The following is a 16,846-nucleotide window of genomic DNA, read 5'->3' as shown; positions in this document are numbered from 1 at the left end:
ACATGCTGCCGCCCCTCATTGCTGTCTCTCCAGGAGCCTGGCCCTGCTAAGATGGCTGTCACGAGCAGCAGTGGCAGCGGTGGCAGTGGTAGCAGCAGTAGCAGTATTCCCAGTGCTGAGAAAGTCCCTACCACCAAATCCACACTCTGGCAGGAGGAAATGAGAGCCAAAGACCAGCCTGATGGGAACAGCCTGAGTCCAGTTCAGAGTCCCAGCCAAAGCCTGCCTCCTGCTGCTTGTACCCCACGGGAAGCAGGGCTAGAAAACAAAGAAGGTGAGTAGAAGCTGACCAGCCTGTGAACCTCCTTGTTGTGGTGAGCCATCTGGTACTGCTGGAGTGGGCTTCCTTCCAGTGGACAGGAATGACACTGGGGATGTGATACAGGTGTCCTGAACTTTTCTTCCCTCTGCATATCAGTTCTGGGCAGCACTGGCCTGGCATGACTGGGTTCCTGGCCTGTGAGCTTCAGCTTGGCTTCTCTACCCCACCTATGAAGGGAAAAGGTGTGACACCTGCTCTGTTGGCCTCAGGAGAACTTCAGACACTGCTCTGCCTCTGTGAGGAGGCCTCTGTTCCTGTGCCGCAGTCCCGACTACATTAGCTCTTAGAACCCACTAGGTTAGGTGCCTCCTGTCTTTAGAGAGCTAGCAGTTAGGGCAGTACTGCCCCTCTCCTCATCATTATCATCTTGTTCAGCCCCTGGCTAGGAAGAAGGGCCAGGGAGGAAGCCATTGACATCACTGTGCCCTCTCCACTTAGTATGCTGTGATGCCCCAGAAGATCTAACGCTTTCATCTCGCCCTCCCTCCATCTGAGTTCTTCAGTGTACACACGAATGCACATTTAAAACCCTTGTGCTCCATCTCATGCCCACCAAAGCCCTCCTCCCTGCCTCGAAAATGTACTGAGAGCCTGAAAGGTGTCTTGTTTGTTGGTTTCTTCCTGTGGTCTGGTAAGAAACCATTGGTTAGGATGGAGTCCTGCTTCCCCACCAGAACTGGATGCAGAAGGTCTACTTGTGAGTCTGACTGCAAGTGACCAGACTGGAGGAGAGGGTAGGGAGGAGAGGGTAAGGGAGAAGAAAGGAGGAGAGGGTAGGAAGGAGAGAGTGGGAGGAGAGGGTAGGAAGGAGAGAGTGGGAGGAGAGGGTAGGATGGAGAGAGTGGGAGGAGAGGGTAGGAAGGAGAGAGTGGAAGGAGAGGGTGGGAAGAGAGGGTAGGAGGAGAGGGTAGGGAGGAGAAGGTAGGAGGAGAGGCAGCACAGATGGATAATCCGTTTCTGCCTACAGTGCCCTCCTTCCACCTCTACCCCAGTTCATAGCTGTGGATTGTAAAGGTGGAGAGTGTTGAGACAGCTCCTAGTTGATCATGTATGGACTTTTGGAACATTTTCATGACAGAACTAGCAGCAGTCTGAGCAAGCTTCCTCTTCTCTTCCAGATGAAAGCACCATGAGTGGGGACCGTGTGGATGGTGGTCGGAAAGTACGGGTAGAGAGCGGCTACTTCTCCCTGGAGAAGGCCAAGCAGGACCTGAGGGCTGAGGAGCAGCTGCCCCCACCACTGTCCCCACCCAGCCCCAGCACCCCACACAGCAGGTATGGTTGTCCTGGATCGCCTTCACAGGAACTCGGCCACCCCCTTCATTCCCCAGGTCTTCCAGCCCTAAGCCGCATGGTCTACAGCATCTGCCCTGACAGCCTCGGTGAGGCCATCAGGCCACCCAACCACATGGACTCCAGCAGTGCTGGGGGGTGGGGATCAGAGATACTGGGGAGCACCTTTGCCTTTAAAGCCAGCAGGCAGTATGCCGCCCTGGCCGACGTCCCTAAGGCCATCCGGATCAGCCATCGAGAAGCCTTTCAGGTGGAGAGAAGGCGGTTGGAGCGTAGGACTCGGGCCCGGAGCCCTGGCAGGGAAGAGGTGGCCCGTCTGTTTGGCAACGAGCGGAGGTAAGGAGGACGTTAGAGGGCTAAATTCATGTACTCGTACATACATAACACTCACACAAGTGTACCTCAGGAACATGATTTCTGTTCAGTGTATGGAGCACTTTCTCTCTGGGCCTTGGACTGTGGCACCAGTTTTCAGCTCTTGGCACCAGATACAGGACTAAGTGCCTGCGGGCTAGCTGCTCTAGGTTGATGCTTCCCAGATCAGGCCCTGTGTGGCTGAGTCTTACTCTTCTTGGCCTGCTTCTGTTCCCTGAGAAGACTCCCAGAGCTGCAGGTGGGGACCAGGCCCTCCTCATGCTGGCAGGAGTGAGAGGGCAGCACAGGTCTTCCCACGAGGACACAGAAGGCAGCCTGAAACTCTTCCAGGTGTCCCAAATCCACTCTTGCCCTCTGGGCTTTGCTGACGTGGCTTCCCACCAGTGACAGAGACGTAGCACTTCCTGCTGCAAAGATAAGGCTCCTGCCTGTTCTTCTCCTGCCCTGCTGTCCCCAGCTTGGAGCTTGAGGACCAGGGAACATTCTCCTGTGCCCACTCCATCCACCCCTAAATTCTCAGCCACATCTGTGAGCTGGGTTTTGTGTTCCTGCCAGGTTTCTTGCCTAACACCAGACAGGTTTTCTAGTGCTGCCCCCAGGAGAGGGAGGCTTTCTTCAGGTTTGCACAGAGGTTCTCTGTTCAGAAAGGCAGCTCCAGAACTATCCGAGTGCAGGCTGAAGTTCAGTCAAGGTTAGGAGTAGGATGAGACTGGGGAGGACTTTGTTTCTCTTGTCCCCTTTCTGACACCCAACCCAGCTGGTTCAAATGGCTTATGGACCCTCAAGTAGAGAGTGGGCACTGAATGCTACATGGCTCCCTGGCATTCCGTATAATTAACTATCTTCACAGTCCAATAGTGGCCCAATAAGACACCTATTACTTTTGATTCATGGATGTGAAAACTTGAGGCTCCAAAATTGGGTGACTTCCCACCCTTCATGATGAATAATAGCAAATGGTGGGCCTTTAGCAAGAAATCCTATCCCATGACAGGACCCAAGACCAGAGCTCATGATGTCCTTTTAAGCATTTAGGATAACAGAGGTAAAAAGTCTTGCTAACAATTACGGAAGCTTGCAGGATGGGCGGGGGAGGGTTTGCACTGGCTAGTGGGCAGGATGTGATCTGGTGGTTCCAAAATGGGGTCGGCTATTCCTTAAAGTTAGTGCCAGGCCAGAGTTAACATTTTGCACACCTGCTTGGCTAGGCCACTTGTCAGAGAAGTTAATTTTGAATGCATTCTTGCCTACCTGCCAGAGATAGATGCAGTCTCAAGGCTTTATTCCTGCATGTTCTTTGCCACTGTGGGGATGGGTTTCAGCTGGTGGTGGTACCCGGACTACTTCTGCACATTAACCCTCTAACTATCCCTCTCTGAATGATCTCGCTGGTTGGTGTTGCTCTTTGAGGACTGTTCTCTGAGGCCCAAGTAATCCACCTGGTGCTGGACTGGAGCCTTGTCCCTGATAGGTTAGAGTGACAAGATGTCAGCCTCTTTGCATTGAGTGGTAGCTGAGACAGACCTGCCACACAGCCAGGCAGTTGAAACCACAAAGTCAGTTCTGGAAAACCTTAGTAAGCCGGTAAGCAGCCCCGCCTGAGAGCAGCAGCAGCTCTGAGCTTAGAGTTTGCTCTTCAGATTTCAGAGCCTTTAAAGGAGTTCTTAGACAGTTCTTAGGCCCGTGTCTGCTAAGTGTGGGGAAGCTATGGCTCTTATAACACTGTTAGTGACTAACAGAAAACAAGCCCCACCCTCATGGAACCCTGGCCCCTCCACCTTCCCCTGCGAGATCTATACCTATCAGTTCCACCTGAGTGCGGCACTTTCTGTCACATCTCTGTTGCTTCCAAAACACCAACTTAGCAACAGAGAGCCAGTTAGTTACACGGAAGTTGCCCAAGCCTGGTGTCACAGCAGCTCCTGGCACCCGTGTCAAGCAGCTATGGCAAGTGCCTCCTATTTTTCATGCTGACTACTCTGCTTGGAACCCTACAAACCCATATCATGTATGCCAGCCTGGCCTGCACAGGCCTCCTGCTACTCTGGGGCCTGAAGTCCGCTAGCCAGATACAGTACTCTCAGTCCCAGAAGAAGCAGTAGCCCCAAGAGCTATGGTAGCCAGATCTTCCTGCAGCAGTCTGGCTGTGCAAGACCCCTTGGCTGCACTTCACCAGCTGCTTAGCCTCCTGCTCTCCCAGTCAGCCTCCTCACCTCAGCCTCTGGGCACAGCAGGCTAACCCTCACCAGGCTTCTAACAATGCTGAGCATGCAGGCAGAGCACCCAGAAGCCCTCCAAAACCCTGGCTGCCTGCCCTTGGCCTCTTGACTCCCTTGAGGAAAAGGCCTCTCAAGGTAGATTTGCACCTGGGTTCTAGGCCATATTCTTCCTCTTGCTTATTAGAGGTTTTAGTCTCCTGGGAGGAACCTTTATCATGTCCCCTTAGCTCTTCAGCACTTGTTCAGAACATGTCATGCCTGCCCTCATTGTGAGGGAGTAAGGTGTCCCTAGGAGAGCAGGCCTCAGGTTTGGTGAGAAGGGATTGCCCTCCCATCAGGTTGAAGTCAGCTCCCAGACCCCAGATAGGCAGCCCAAGCCTTCTGCCTAAAGTCCACCAAGGTGACTCCTGCAGCTATGGGGTGATCATGGGTTTTCTTTCTTCAGCCGTTCCCTTGGGGTTTTGCTGCTTTAATTCTTTAGATGACTTTGTTGACCGTGATTTGAATGTGAAAAGCAGTCCTTTTCTGTTCATTCATTTCCCAGCCTTGTTTTCTTTCAGGTCTTGCCCTCTCCACCCTCTGCTGTGTCACTGTGGCGTTCGCGCCGCCTCCTCCACCCGCTTCGCTTCCATCTCAGCTCCGTCGTCTCAGCCGCAGACCACCTGACGAGGCCGCTGGCCTTTCACATGAAATCAACTGCTTTGTTTTGTTTTGATTTTGATTTTGATTCCTTTTAATGTTAGCAGAAACTGTTCATTCATGGGCCTTTATCTTGCTAAATTTTGAACACCCCACGTGGGGTGCCATGTGTTCGGAGGTGGTGGTTGACCTTTATTATGTCTGACTCAGGGAGGTTACCAAGGTATCAAGCTGTATGAGTCCAGTGTTGGGGCAGGGCCAGTGCAGGCCCAGTGTGGAAGGATTCTGTTGCTGCTCCACCCCACCACGGAGTGGGGGACAAATGGAGCTCAAATAGACTGAATCTGTGCCCAAAGTCCTATTAGTACTTTGTGAAGGGTGCCTCACATGCCAGCAGGAAGGCTAGCACTGGAGCCCAGTGAGGTAGGCCAGGTGTGCAAGTTGACTACAGGACCAACCCCACTGGACTTGAGACCCAGCCCACCTGGGGACAGGGAGACTGGTTTAGCAGCTTCGTGTCCTCTTTTGTAGGAGGTCCCAGGTAATTGAGAAATTTGAGGCCTTGGACATTGAAAAGGCAGAGCACATGGAAACCAACGTGCCGATTATGACCACTCCATCAAGTGACACTCGTCAGGGCCGCAGTGAGAAACGGGCCATCCCTAGAAAGCGGGTGAGCTCCAGTGTGGGGCTAAGTGGGGCCTTTGGCAGCATGGCTTGGGTCTGGGGAACACACTATCCTACACGCTCTGAGTCCCATACATACCAGGGACATGTTTCTTCTGGGCCTCCACACTTCAGTCTCCTCCAGTTAGCCTCTTGAGCACCAGCCTGTCTTCCACATCTCTCCCTCCTGCAGCATCAGCCTCTGTGCCACAGGATGCTTCAGTGAGTTTTAGATCCCAGTTGCTAGCACAATTTCTGCCCACTGAGACCACCCGGGAACAAAGCCGAATATGACACCTTCTTTCCTTCTTTTGTTTTTGGAGTGGCAAGCTGTACCCTCATTCTCTGCTTGACCCGCAAGGTCCATCAGACCACAGCAGTCCCCCTCCTCCTAGACTCCTCCAGCCTCTTGTCCACCTGCTTCTTCTGTGGCCTGCTGTACCCAAGTCCTTCTTTCCGGTTTCTTTGTTGCTCATGAAATGCCTGCTCTCTTCTTCTGTAACCTGAGAAGCTGCAAAATTGGGTAGGGCCAGGACACTGCTGACCAGAAAAGGCTGCTCCACTGACCAAAGCATGCCAGGACATGGGTCATCCCAGAGCCTGCTGTGGGGCCTAGACAGCACTGCCCCACTCAAGGAGGGATGAACTACCCAACTTGTTGCCCCTATGCCTGCCCAAACTGCTCTGGGCTATACTGATGGGTGGCTGCTCTCTGCCACAGGACTTTGCCAGTGAAGCCCCCACAGCTCCTCTCTCAGATGCTTGTCCCCTGTCTCCACACCGAAGAGCCAAGTCATTGGACAGGAGGTCCACAGAATCCTCCATGACGGTGAGCCCAGGCCACGTGCCAAGTTCTCTGGAGATCTGTGCTACTACCACTGCTGCTTCTGGCCACTCTGGGCCACTGTCCATTTATGTCTATATGTCCACACCGGTCTTCCCTCTGTACCACCCTCATGCCTGTGACGTGCCCCACCCACTGGTCTGCAACCCATTGGAAACTGACCTTTCTTCCCCTCAGGGCCCGCAGGACTGGGGGCTGTGTGGCACTCTGAGTAACACATGAAGGTCTCTGTACACAGGAGGCTGCTGGGACAGGGCAGGTGTAAAGCCCAAACTTGACTTCTGCTGTCCTGCTTTTGGTGTTTATTTTTGTGGCACTTTGGAACAGGAGCCACGTGGTAATGACAGTTTGACCCGTCTGAGGGTATGTACAGGAATGAAGCTGCAGACACAGTTCGGCCTGGTTCCTCAACGGTCTACAGCCTCCCAGGAGACATGGCACACTCACCAGCTCTCATCCCCCAGACAGAGCAGTTTCTCTATCAACTCAGCTGGTAGCCACTCTTCCTGGCAGCCACCAGAGGCCCAGAGAGGAAAGACCCACAGGGACCGACCTCCACCATTCCCCGAGGCAGGCACAACAGCAGTGACAACCACTGAAGGTTTAAGAGGCTTTCATAGATCCGCAGCTCATCAGGGGAGCCAGAGAGGCAGTGAGCAGACCTGCATCCCAAGTCTCTTGGAGCAGCAACAACTATGCGCAGCAAAAAGGGATCTCCTTGTGTATAGGTCTCTGTGCTGGGGCAGCCTAAAATGTCTCCATTTCTGTTGATACTTCAAACAATTCTTGTAGAAGGAAGTCTTGTGAAGCTTGGGTTACAGCAAGGCTCCACAGAGGGATGCCTCGTCTACCATGGTCTGTTGGGGCAAGGCTGGAGTCTACTGTGGCCTCTCCACAATGGAGCAGGAACTCCCAGGATGCCTGTCCTGATTGTTGTCATTTCTCTGGATCACTCCCTGTTCTTGGAGTAGTAAGAGACATCAAAGCCAGTTTGTGATCAGGACAGCTGTGGAAGACCTGAGAGCGATGGGGACCACAGAAGGGGTGGCTGGGGTCTTCGAGGCCTGGCCTTCCAGATGTGCTATGTAGCAGATGAGAGCCGGCCCCCAGCAGAATGCAGGCTGCTCCTAAGGAGAGCCAGCACCTACTCAGGTCTGCTGTGGTCCTTGACCTACCTTCCTGGATAGGGAATAAGACTGAATGAACTTCCTCCTGGTAGAAGAGTAACCTGAAAGTTGGACAAGGTTGCTGCTGCTACTTTCTCCACCACAGACATGGTCTGCCTCTCAGGCTTCTGGCCTTCAGTCCTTCTGCTGCCTCAGTGGGAGCTTTTGGATTCCCCTCTCAGCTGTTACTGAGGTGTCCCCCTGTACATTCAGTGCCTGGGAACTCTTCATCGGGTCCTGTGCTGTGCTCCAAGGCAGGATGCACACAAACAAGCCCTGGATAAGCTGGAATAGAGACCTCAGAGCAACCAGGCAGCCTGTGTTCCTGTGCTCAGGTTAAATGAGGCTGTGCTATCTCTCCTTACCCCTGAGCTCCCTCCTCAGGGATATATATGCCTCTGGGCAGGAATGCTGGGGCAAAAGAATGGGCAGGCTTATCTGGTAGGTGGTAAAAACAGTTTCTGGTGATGCTTCATCTAGATAAAAACAACCCGGTTGGACACATTTTGTCCATCACAGGGGACCCCACGATGCTTTCCCTTGAGCTGTTCTTTTTTCTTCCTCAGCCTGACCTACTGAATTTCAAGAAAGGCTGGCTAACCAAGCAGTATGAGGATGGCCAGGTGAGTGTGTGTAAGTGCTGAAGCCTGGAGGACTAGGGAGCAGATGCACGTCCCAGCTTCTCCTGTCCCTGGCAGGGTCTTTGAGCCCTGATTCATGCCCTTGGCCTGCAGACATCCTACAGTCCCAGCTCCTGGATATGATTGCTCATAAAAGTTCCCTTAAGAGTCTAGTTCCCCAGAGGCAAGAACAGCCAGCATATGGCTATGGGCTGGCTTATGTGTCCATACAAGGCAGGCATATGGGCAGTCACATAGGGCTGCAAAACCCTGGTGTTGGAGAGACCAGCTCAGTTTTAGGGGCACCATTAGGCCCTGAGAATTGTATATCAAGTCCAAACAAGAAGAGTTATTTGCAAGCCCCACTTTGACCTGGAGCATGTCCTTGCCGTAGAGGCCCTTAAAAACCCACTCTGCTATCTTAGCTCTTTTTTGCCTTTGGAGACTGTGCCAAAGCATCCCCCTTTTCTCCTCCCACCATATCAAATGCCCTTGGCCTTGCCTGAAGACTCGAGTTCCCTTCCTCAGAGTGAAGATTGGGACTTTAGCAGGTTAGTTTGTACCTGCTGGCACAGTGGGGCTCACACATCTGGTCTATCAGCCAAGTGGTTGTGCCTCTGAGCACCCTTTCACAGCCACCTTTCTGTGTGATAGACCCAGCAGAACTATCTGCAGCCTCTGAAGTTAGGATGGAGGCCTGCAAAACACCATTCACCAACCACACGGGGGCACAGAGCTGGCCGAGGCCCACAGTTCTCCACTGCCTCATTGCTGGAGTGCGTCTTAACCAGGACCTCCCTGAGGTCATGAGTGCATGGCTGCCTGCCAGAACAGTCATCTGTTGCCTGCTTTACCTGTGCTCTCCAGAGTGCCCAGACTCCGCTGGGGTCAAGGAGGGGCATCCGGTATGTTACAGAATAGTTGGATGTTTCTTTTTCTCTCCTTTAGTGGAAGAAACACTGGTTTGTCCTGGCTGATCAGAGCCTGAGATACTACAGGGATTCCGTGGCTGAGGAGGTGAGAGAGCCACAAGGCAAAGCGGTAACTAAAAGTCCAGGGCTGAAATCTGTCTGTGAAGAGCTCTCCATCATAGTCTCCATCTAATGGGACAGTGCATGCAGTTGGTCCAGCTTTGACAGCAGGACTGTTTCACACCTCAGACATTGAGGTCATCCTCTGAAGCCTTGAATGCCTTTTTTTTTTTTTTTTTTTTTTTTTGGTTTTTCGAGACAGGGTTTCTCTGTGTAGCTTTGCGCCTTTCCTGGAACTCACTTGGTAGCCCAGGCTGGCCTCGAACTCACAGAGATCCGCCTGCCTCTGCCTCCCGAGTGCTGGGATTAAAGGCGTGCGCCACCACCGCCCGGCTTGAATGCCTTTTTTTGGTTTTTTTGGGGGGTTGTTTTGTTTTTGGTGCAGTGGCTTTTGGCAACTCTGTTTTCTATATTCATTTAAGAACAATGAAGTGGGACTGGAGCGATGGCTCAGTTGTTAAGAGAATGCGTTTTTGTAGCAGACCTAGGTTTGGTTTCCACCACCCACATAGTGGCTGGCTCACTACCATCTGTAACTCCAGTTCCAGGGATCTGATGCCCTCTTCTGACCTTCATGGGCTTCAGGCACACATGTGATACACAGGCATACACGCATGCAAAATACTCATTCAAATCTAAAAAAAAAAAAATTAAAATGAAGGTAGTACTCAGGGTGAACTCGGGTCTAGTTTTGTTTTGTCTTTGATTTTTAGCAAAAGGATTGTGTGATGAATTGAGTCACTGGACAGATCAACTTAGATCTTGTTCTGCCTTGTGGTAGAGGAACTTACATTAAAAAAAATCAGTGTGTGTGTGTGTGTGTGTGTGTGTGTGTGTGTGTGTGTGTGTGTGTGTGTGTTGGGGCATAGGGAAAACACTGTGCTGTGGGACACCAGTGGTGTGTGTGTGTGTGTGTGCGTGTTGGGGCACAGGGGAAAACACTGTGCCATGGGACCCAAGTGGAGGTTGTGGGACAACTTGAAGGAGTCAGTCCTCTCCTTCTGCCATGTTGGTCCTAGGGATGGACTTAGCAGCAAGCACCATTATCTGATGACCCACCACCCCTAGAGGAACAACCAGAAGGGGCTCTTTTCCTCACTTAGCAAAAGTTCTTTTGAACAGCCTGACAAATCTGTGTGCTGATTTCTCCCTGCTAATTCCATCTGGCGTCCTTCAGAATCACCCATTCCGTGCTTGAATAATAGAAACAGGAAAAGAATCTCTTGGGCTAGTTTGCATACTTAAATTCTTGAGATCAGCTTCCATGGCCTAAAGAGGAAGGCTGTTGGTCAGATAGGCAGGTGCAGATTGTGTGAGTGGTGAGCTTGGAGCAAAGGGGTACCTAGTACTCAAAACTATGGATTGGGAGGGGAGTGTTTTGGTTTGGATTGGATTGGTTTTGGTTTTTCGAGACAGGGTTTCTCTATGGGTCCTGGCTGTCTTGGAACTCACTCTGTAGACCAGGCTGGCTTCAAACACTCTGAGATCGGCCTGTGTCTGCCTCCCGAGTGCTGGGATAAAAGGTGTACACCACCACTGCCTGGTTTAAAACTTTGTTTTTGTTTGTGCCGCAGCATGGGTGTAGAGGTCAAATTGTAGGAGGAGTTAATTCTCTCATACCAAGTAGGTTCCAGGGCTTGCACTCAAGTCATCAGACTTGCTCGTTAGCACCTTTCCTTGCTGAAGTACCATCCTCTAGAGTAGTATTTAGTGAAATGTGTTGTGAGAGTCAAAACTGTGCTGCTGACAGAACTGTGTTGATATAACACTGACGACACAAAAGCAGAATTAAATAAAACAACCAATGCCTTGGCAATAGGCCAAAGTCAGATTGTACCAACAGTCAATGGGCTTGTATTGCTTTCCAGTCAATGATGTTTGAAAGCAACAAAATAGGCCCTTGATTGTTTGATTGATTGATCTATATGGTTATGTATATATATTTGGTATATATACATATATTTGGTTTTTAAATTTTTTGTTATTTTTTTATTTTTGGTTTTTCAAGACAGGGTTTCTCTGTGTGTAGTCCTGGCTGCCCTGGAACTCTCTCTGTAGACCAGGCTGGCCTGGAATTCACAGAGATCCACCTGCCTCTGTCTCCCAATTAAAGGTGTGTGCTTGGTATTTTTCAGTGGCAGCCTTTGAATGCTCATCTCTTTAGTATTCTTTTTTAACTTTTATTATTACGTGTGTGTGTGTGTGTGTGTGTGTGTGTGTGTGTGTGTGTGTGGCGGGGGAGGGCATGGGTACACACATGCTCTCTTGTGGAGGACATCAGAGGATAACTGGGAAGTCAACTCTTTCCTACTGCCTTTAAATGTTTTCTGGGTATGGAACTTGAGTCATCAGGTTGTGTGGAAAGCACCTTTACCAGTTGTCCCTTGCTATCCCCTTTTTATTGTTCCCTAAATGGGAAATGTCTGTCAGTCACTCAGCAGCATGCCAAAGCCTTATGGAAGCACATCCGTACAATTACTGAGTTACAAGCTGAACTAACCACTTATTTGTAGAATATCATGTGAAGAAACAGCTGCCAGATGAGCTCTGGTCACTCAGTTTGGAGGGTTTAGCAGGCATTTTCATGAAGATAAACCAGGAATCTGTTCCCTCAAGGACAGTTTGTTGCCAATGATGAATAGAGTTTGGGCTTTCAAGAAAAAACTAGTTGGGCTGGAGAGATGGGTCCACAGTTAAGAGAACTTGCTACTCTTGCAGAGGACCACATAAGGGTTCACAACTACCTGTACCTACAGTTTCAAGGGATCCCACACCACTTACTGGAAAGCACTCCTCACCCATGGTATCCATATAGGCATTCAGATAAAATATTCATACATATTTTTTTTTTTTAAATCTTTTCAAAGAAAACCTAGTCCAGGCACAATGATGCATATCTATCTGTAGTCTCTGCCACTCAAGACGCTGATGCAGGGAGGTCACATGACCCAAGAGTTTTGAGACCAGCCTAGGCAGTGAACAGAGACCTGGTATCAAAAAAAGAAAGGGAGAATTTTGGAAGATTCATATTCAAATAGCCTCAGTAGCTTCTCTTTATCTTCAGGCTCTGCTGATGAAATAGGCAGTGGTTTAGCAAGCACTTTGCTTCTGCACAATGAATTGTATAGACATTTGAAAGCTATGCATAGCTTGCTGTTTTCTGTGACCAATATTTAATGTTACAGAACATGCCTGGCAAAAGAGATACTCAAAGGGTAGGACTGTGGATTTCAGTGTTAACAGCACAGAACGTTCAATGATAGGACTGCAGATTCCACATTGCAGTTAAGCTTTGAGACGTGGCTATTCATCACTGAAGACCAGCTAGTTCCTTGAGAATTCTTCCTCTTCCATCTCTGTGTTACTACTTTGTCTTCACTCATGTTAGTTTGCTGAAATAGTACTTAGAAAACTGAATGCAGATGGAGAAGAGCCTAGTATCGTCTCCAAGTCAGGCATGTAAGAGACCTGCAGAAATGTAAACACTGTCACTCTAACCAGTAATTGTTAATCATACCTTGATTTTTTTTTTTTTTGGTTTTTCAAGACAGGGTTTCTCTGTGTAGCTTTGCGCCTTTCCTGGAACTCACTTGGTAGTCCAGGCTGGCCTCGAACTCACAGAGATCCGCCTGGCTCTGCCTCCCGAGTGCTGGGATTAAAGGCGTGCGCCACCACCGCCCGGCCATACCTTGATTTTTTAATCATATTTTAATTTTAACTTGGAAAGGATTTACTATGTAGCTCAAACTAGCTGTAAACTCATAGCACTCCTCCCTAGCCTCCCACGTGCTTGAACTGCAGATGTGGATCACCACACTCAGCTTTTATTAAAATTTTCCTTAAGTGAATAAATAATGTTTAAAATCTCCAATTTTTAATACAGAAACTATCAATAGGTGAGCTCCACATACACAAAACTCTTAGAGTATGTTTTAGTTTACTTTCTGCTGTAATAAGCATCATGACCTCCAGCAGTCTGGGGAGGAAATCTTACAGTCTATAGTCCATCACAAAGGGAAGTCAAGTCAGGAACTGGAGGTAGGACTGAAGCAGAGGCTGGAAGAACACTGCTTAATGGCTTGCTCTCTCTGGCTTACTCAGCTTGTTTTTCTTATACCACCCAGGACCACCTGCAAGGGTCAAAGTGCCCATAGTGACTAGGCCCTTCCACACTAGTCAAGAAAACACCCCACAAACTTGCCTATAGGCAATCTGATGAGGAAATCCCTCAGTTAAGAGTCTCTCTTCCAGATGACTTGGTGTATGTCAAGCTGACAGAAATCCAGCCAGCACAGAGGGTCTTCTTACTTTTTAAGCATGTGAAAAAATTGTAATGATAGACATTCAGGGAATACTGGTGTGGAATTTCTTTGGCCAGATACACAGGGAAATGGTGGCGTAGATACCCCCAAGGAAGGGGACTTGGATCTGGGAGTTGTAGGAAAATCAGTCAAGACCTAGTCCTATGAACACCTTCCGTGGAAAACATCACTCACAGAAATTTGATCCCTTGAGCATCCTCTCTGCCTGAAGCTCTTCACACCCTCTCACTTTTCTCTGCAGGCAGCTGACCTGGATGGGGAAATTGACTTGTCCACCTGTCATGATGTCACCGAGTACCCAGTCCAGAGAAACTATGGCTTTCAGATACATGTGAGTCTGGGGGTGGATGGAGTTGACCGACAGGGTTATATTTTAACATGTGTGGTAAGCATTCAGTCTTTCCTGTATTCCTAATATATGATGTGGACAAAAAGATGGTTTTCTACATCTTTCTCCCCAAGGCTTTTGAAAGACTTTGCTACAGAAATTGCTCTTTTTCTTTTCGTTTTAATGTTGGAGTATATGACCATTGGAAGGATGAAGAGTGTGGGGAGTAAACGATTAAGGGCTGCCTGGAATTAGGTTAAAGAATTTCTGGGACATTTGCCTTCTGCAGTGAGGCTTCATACTTGTTATAGTCAACTGGGTTACATTTAGTATCCATCTCTAAGCACAGGTTCATGGTTGGCGTTTGTTCTTTCTGATGCAGGAGTCTGCCCCTTATATCATCTCGTCACTATCACTACCACGTGGGGGTCCTAGTCATTCAGATTTCTGGACTTGTAAGCCATGTCTCTGGAGCAAGACAAAGCCAGCTCCTCCATTAGAGCAAACCTTTGTAATCCCTCACTTTGAAGGGATGGCAGGTAGAATAGGCTCTAGGATTTGACTTCTGGCTCAAGGCTGGAATTCTGGTGGGCTCACTGGGGAAAAGATCTTTTTGATTTGGGGATCAGAACTCAACTTACTGCTGTGTTCAGTTGTTCAGACAACTCAAACTTGGGACCAGTCCACACCCCTGGCCAGTAGATTTGATCTTCGGAGGAGTCTAGCACCCGTTCCTGGGCAACTGACCATGGCTCCACTGCCCGTACTGGGTATCTGGGGAAGGAGCCATAGCTGTTCCCATGGCCTGGCTTCTTGCTGCCCAGCTGCCGTGTTCTGTCCCTATTCCCTTTGAAGGAGATAGAGCATTCCTGGAGTCTGAATGCTGAGATGAACCTTTTTCCCAGTGAGAGTCCTGGCTCTTCCCTCATCTTCATCTTGATTAGCAGATGTCTCAAGGCAGTGATTGCACAGTCTGAGAACTCTCTTCTCTCCCCACATTAGCCAAGGCCAGTGGTGGGTCTGGTTTCTTACCCTGAGGGTTCAGAAGAGTGTGCTAATGCCGAAGGTAGGTGATGGGTAGAACCTGAGAATAGCAAATGTATGTCAGGGCAAATACTGTCTCAAGGCGTGGAAAGCACTGACTACTTGTGGACACCAGGAATGTGCCTTAGTTAGTAAGATATATAGGGCAGAACTTGCATGAGGGACAGGAGCAATTAGAAGGGAGACCAAGAGGTAGTAGTTGTGTGGTTGGCAAGTATGGAAGGAGGGTCTGAAGATGCCAGGGAGGAACTTTGAATGAGGTAGGACCTGAGAGCCCCTGCAACCCATGGTGTGTTGAAGGGTTTCATATACACTGCTCAGACAGAGCCTGCACAGTAGAGGTGGATCCTCTGCAATCCTAGCCAGCAGGTTTGAGGCAGTGATTGGTCTTTTGAGAGCATGAGCTAGGTAAGTAGCCCTGAGACTAAGAAAGCTTACCAGCAAAGCTGAGGCCAGAACCTGGAAGCACCTGTATCAAGGGTTGAATGGGCTAGCTAAGAATGTGGATGGAGCCCCATGCTACTGTTGACTCCACGGTTGTATTCTCTGAAGGGGAGTGGGCCAGGTGTGTGACAGCCTACCACGGAGGGAGAGGTTGAGTCACAGCACAGTGGCCCACATGTTGTCTATAATTGCATCTCGTTCCCTTTCAGAGCAGGTAGAGACCCAGGCAGTCGCTTTGTCACACTGTGTACCTATGTTGAGACTGCAGGATGATGGGCCTGGCCACCACTCTCCCTACTCCCAGCCAGATCTGTGTCCTTGTCCCCAGGGCTAGCAGAGCTTCTTGAGGAGAGGGACACATGTGATCATCAATCTGTGTGCAGGCTGCTGCTACTGCGTAATAGGAGCTAATGATTGTGTATTGCCTTGTTTAGGGAACACCCAGTGCACCACTCCCCCAGAGTGTGACCCTATTAGTCTGCCTGTTTCGAACAAGTCATATACAACACTCCTAGGAAATTCACCTAGCCTGGCCCTTTTCCTTGTGGGCTGACCACTGATGGTTAGTATTTTTTGTGTAGACCAAGGAGGGTGAGTTCACCCTGTCGGCCATGACATCTGGCATACGACGGAACTGGATCCAGACCATTATGAAACATGTGCTCCCAGCATCTGCCCCAGATGTGACCAGGTAAGATGGAGGCCTTGCTAATTGGCATTCCCTGAGGCCTGAGCCCAGCTCCACTACCACATGAATTCCTTTCCTCCTTCTGGCCCACTGTCAGCTGACTGCATTTGTCCCCTGTGATTCTTGTTTGCTGCCTCTGCTGGCCTTTCTTCTGTTGAGCTGGCCTAGTCCGCCACACAGGTCACCCTCATGCCTATCCTCAGCATGGATGTCTTTGTCAACAGGGTTCAGCCCTCAGGATGGGCTTGGGCTCCACTATGGGCTTTCTCTAGTGGCTGTGCCCTGACTGTGTGGAAGCAGCCTCAGCTGCCCTGTAGTTTTGCACTTACTCAAGAGTCCTTTTATCTCACTCCATCTGTTTGGTTTTATGCAATTGGGAGAAGCTTCTGTCTGAGACTGTAGGTCCTAAAGCCCACATGTGAGAACTCTGTTCTCTCCTGTGTTTACATGCTGTAGTGTATATTCCTTGGAACATGCTACATGCCTCCCCTTCTTGCCTTGAAGATTGCAGATCTACCAGTGTTCATGTTCTATGTGTACCAAGCTTTACTCTGCCTCGTCCAGGTTTCACCTTGAATACCTTGTGCCTCTTTTGGTTCGTGTTGCTGCCAAGTATAGTTTTGGTATCAGAGGTTTGGTATGGCGGGCAAAGGGTACTAGCCTGTGACAGCATTAGCTATACCTATTCTTGTCTCAAATGTTTGCCTCGTTCTGGCTGGTTCTATTTCTTTTTGAATGAGAAAGAAAGGGAAGGAGGAAACCTGAACTCTATTCTTCAGCCCCTTTCTGGCATCTGTTGCATGTTCGTTTCATCACTCAGCAGCAATACCTACTGATTTCTGCAT

The 16,846-nt window shown here is 49.7% G+C and overlaps 1 protein-coding gene across 7 annotated transcripts in view; it reads left to right on the top strand.

Moving 5' to 3' along the window:
• Positions 1-16,846, top strand: part of Mprip (myosin phosphatase Rho interacting protein) — a 125,432-nt gene that overhangs the window by 76,239 nt on the left and 32,347 nt on the right. For 4 of the 7 annotated variants that reach the window (XM_052757380.1, XM_052757381.1, XM_052757377.1 and 1 more), the window contains 8 exons: positions 34-274; positions 1,441-1,597; positions 5,380-5,521; positions 6,236-6,343; positions 8,091-8,147; positions 9,093-9,161; positions 13,739-13,828; positions 15,895-16,004. In XM_052757380.1, coding sequence (XP_052613340.1) covers positions 34-274; positions 1,441-1,597; positions 5,380-5,521; positions 6,236-6,343; positions 8,091-8,147; positions 9,093-9,161; positions 13,739-13,828; positions 15,895-16,004 — 974 coding nt within the window. Of the gene's footprint in view, positions 1-33; positions 275-1,440; positions 1,952-5,379; positions 5,522-6,235; positions 6,344-8,090; positions 8,148-9,092; positions 9,162-13,738; positions 13,829-15,894; positions 16,005-16,846 lie in introns of all 7 variants that reach the window. The other 3 variants (XM_052757375.1, XM_052757376.1, XM_052757378.1) reach the window with 2 other exon arrangements.

This window comes from Peromyscus californicus, unplaced genomic scaffold, assembly GCF_007827085.1.
Source record: "Peromyscus californicus insignis strain IS unplaced genomic scaffold, ASM782708v3 Scaffold_3__1_contigs__length_106647218, whole genome shotgun sequence".
In the NCBI taxonomy this organism is placed as follows: domain Eukaryota; kingdom Metazoa; phylum Chordata; class Mammalia; order Rodentia; family Cricetidae; genus Peromyscus; species Peromyscus californicus.
This window is presented reverse-complemented; position numbering and strand designations above follow the sequence as displayed.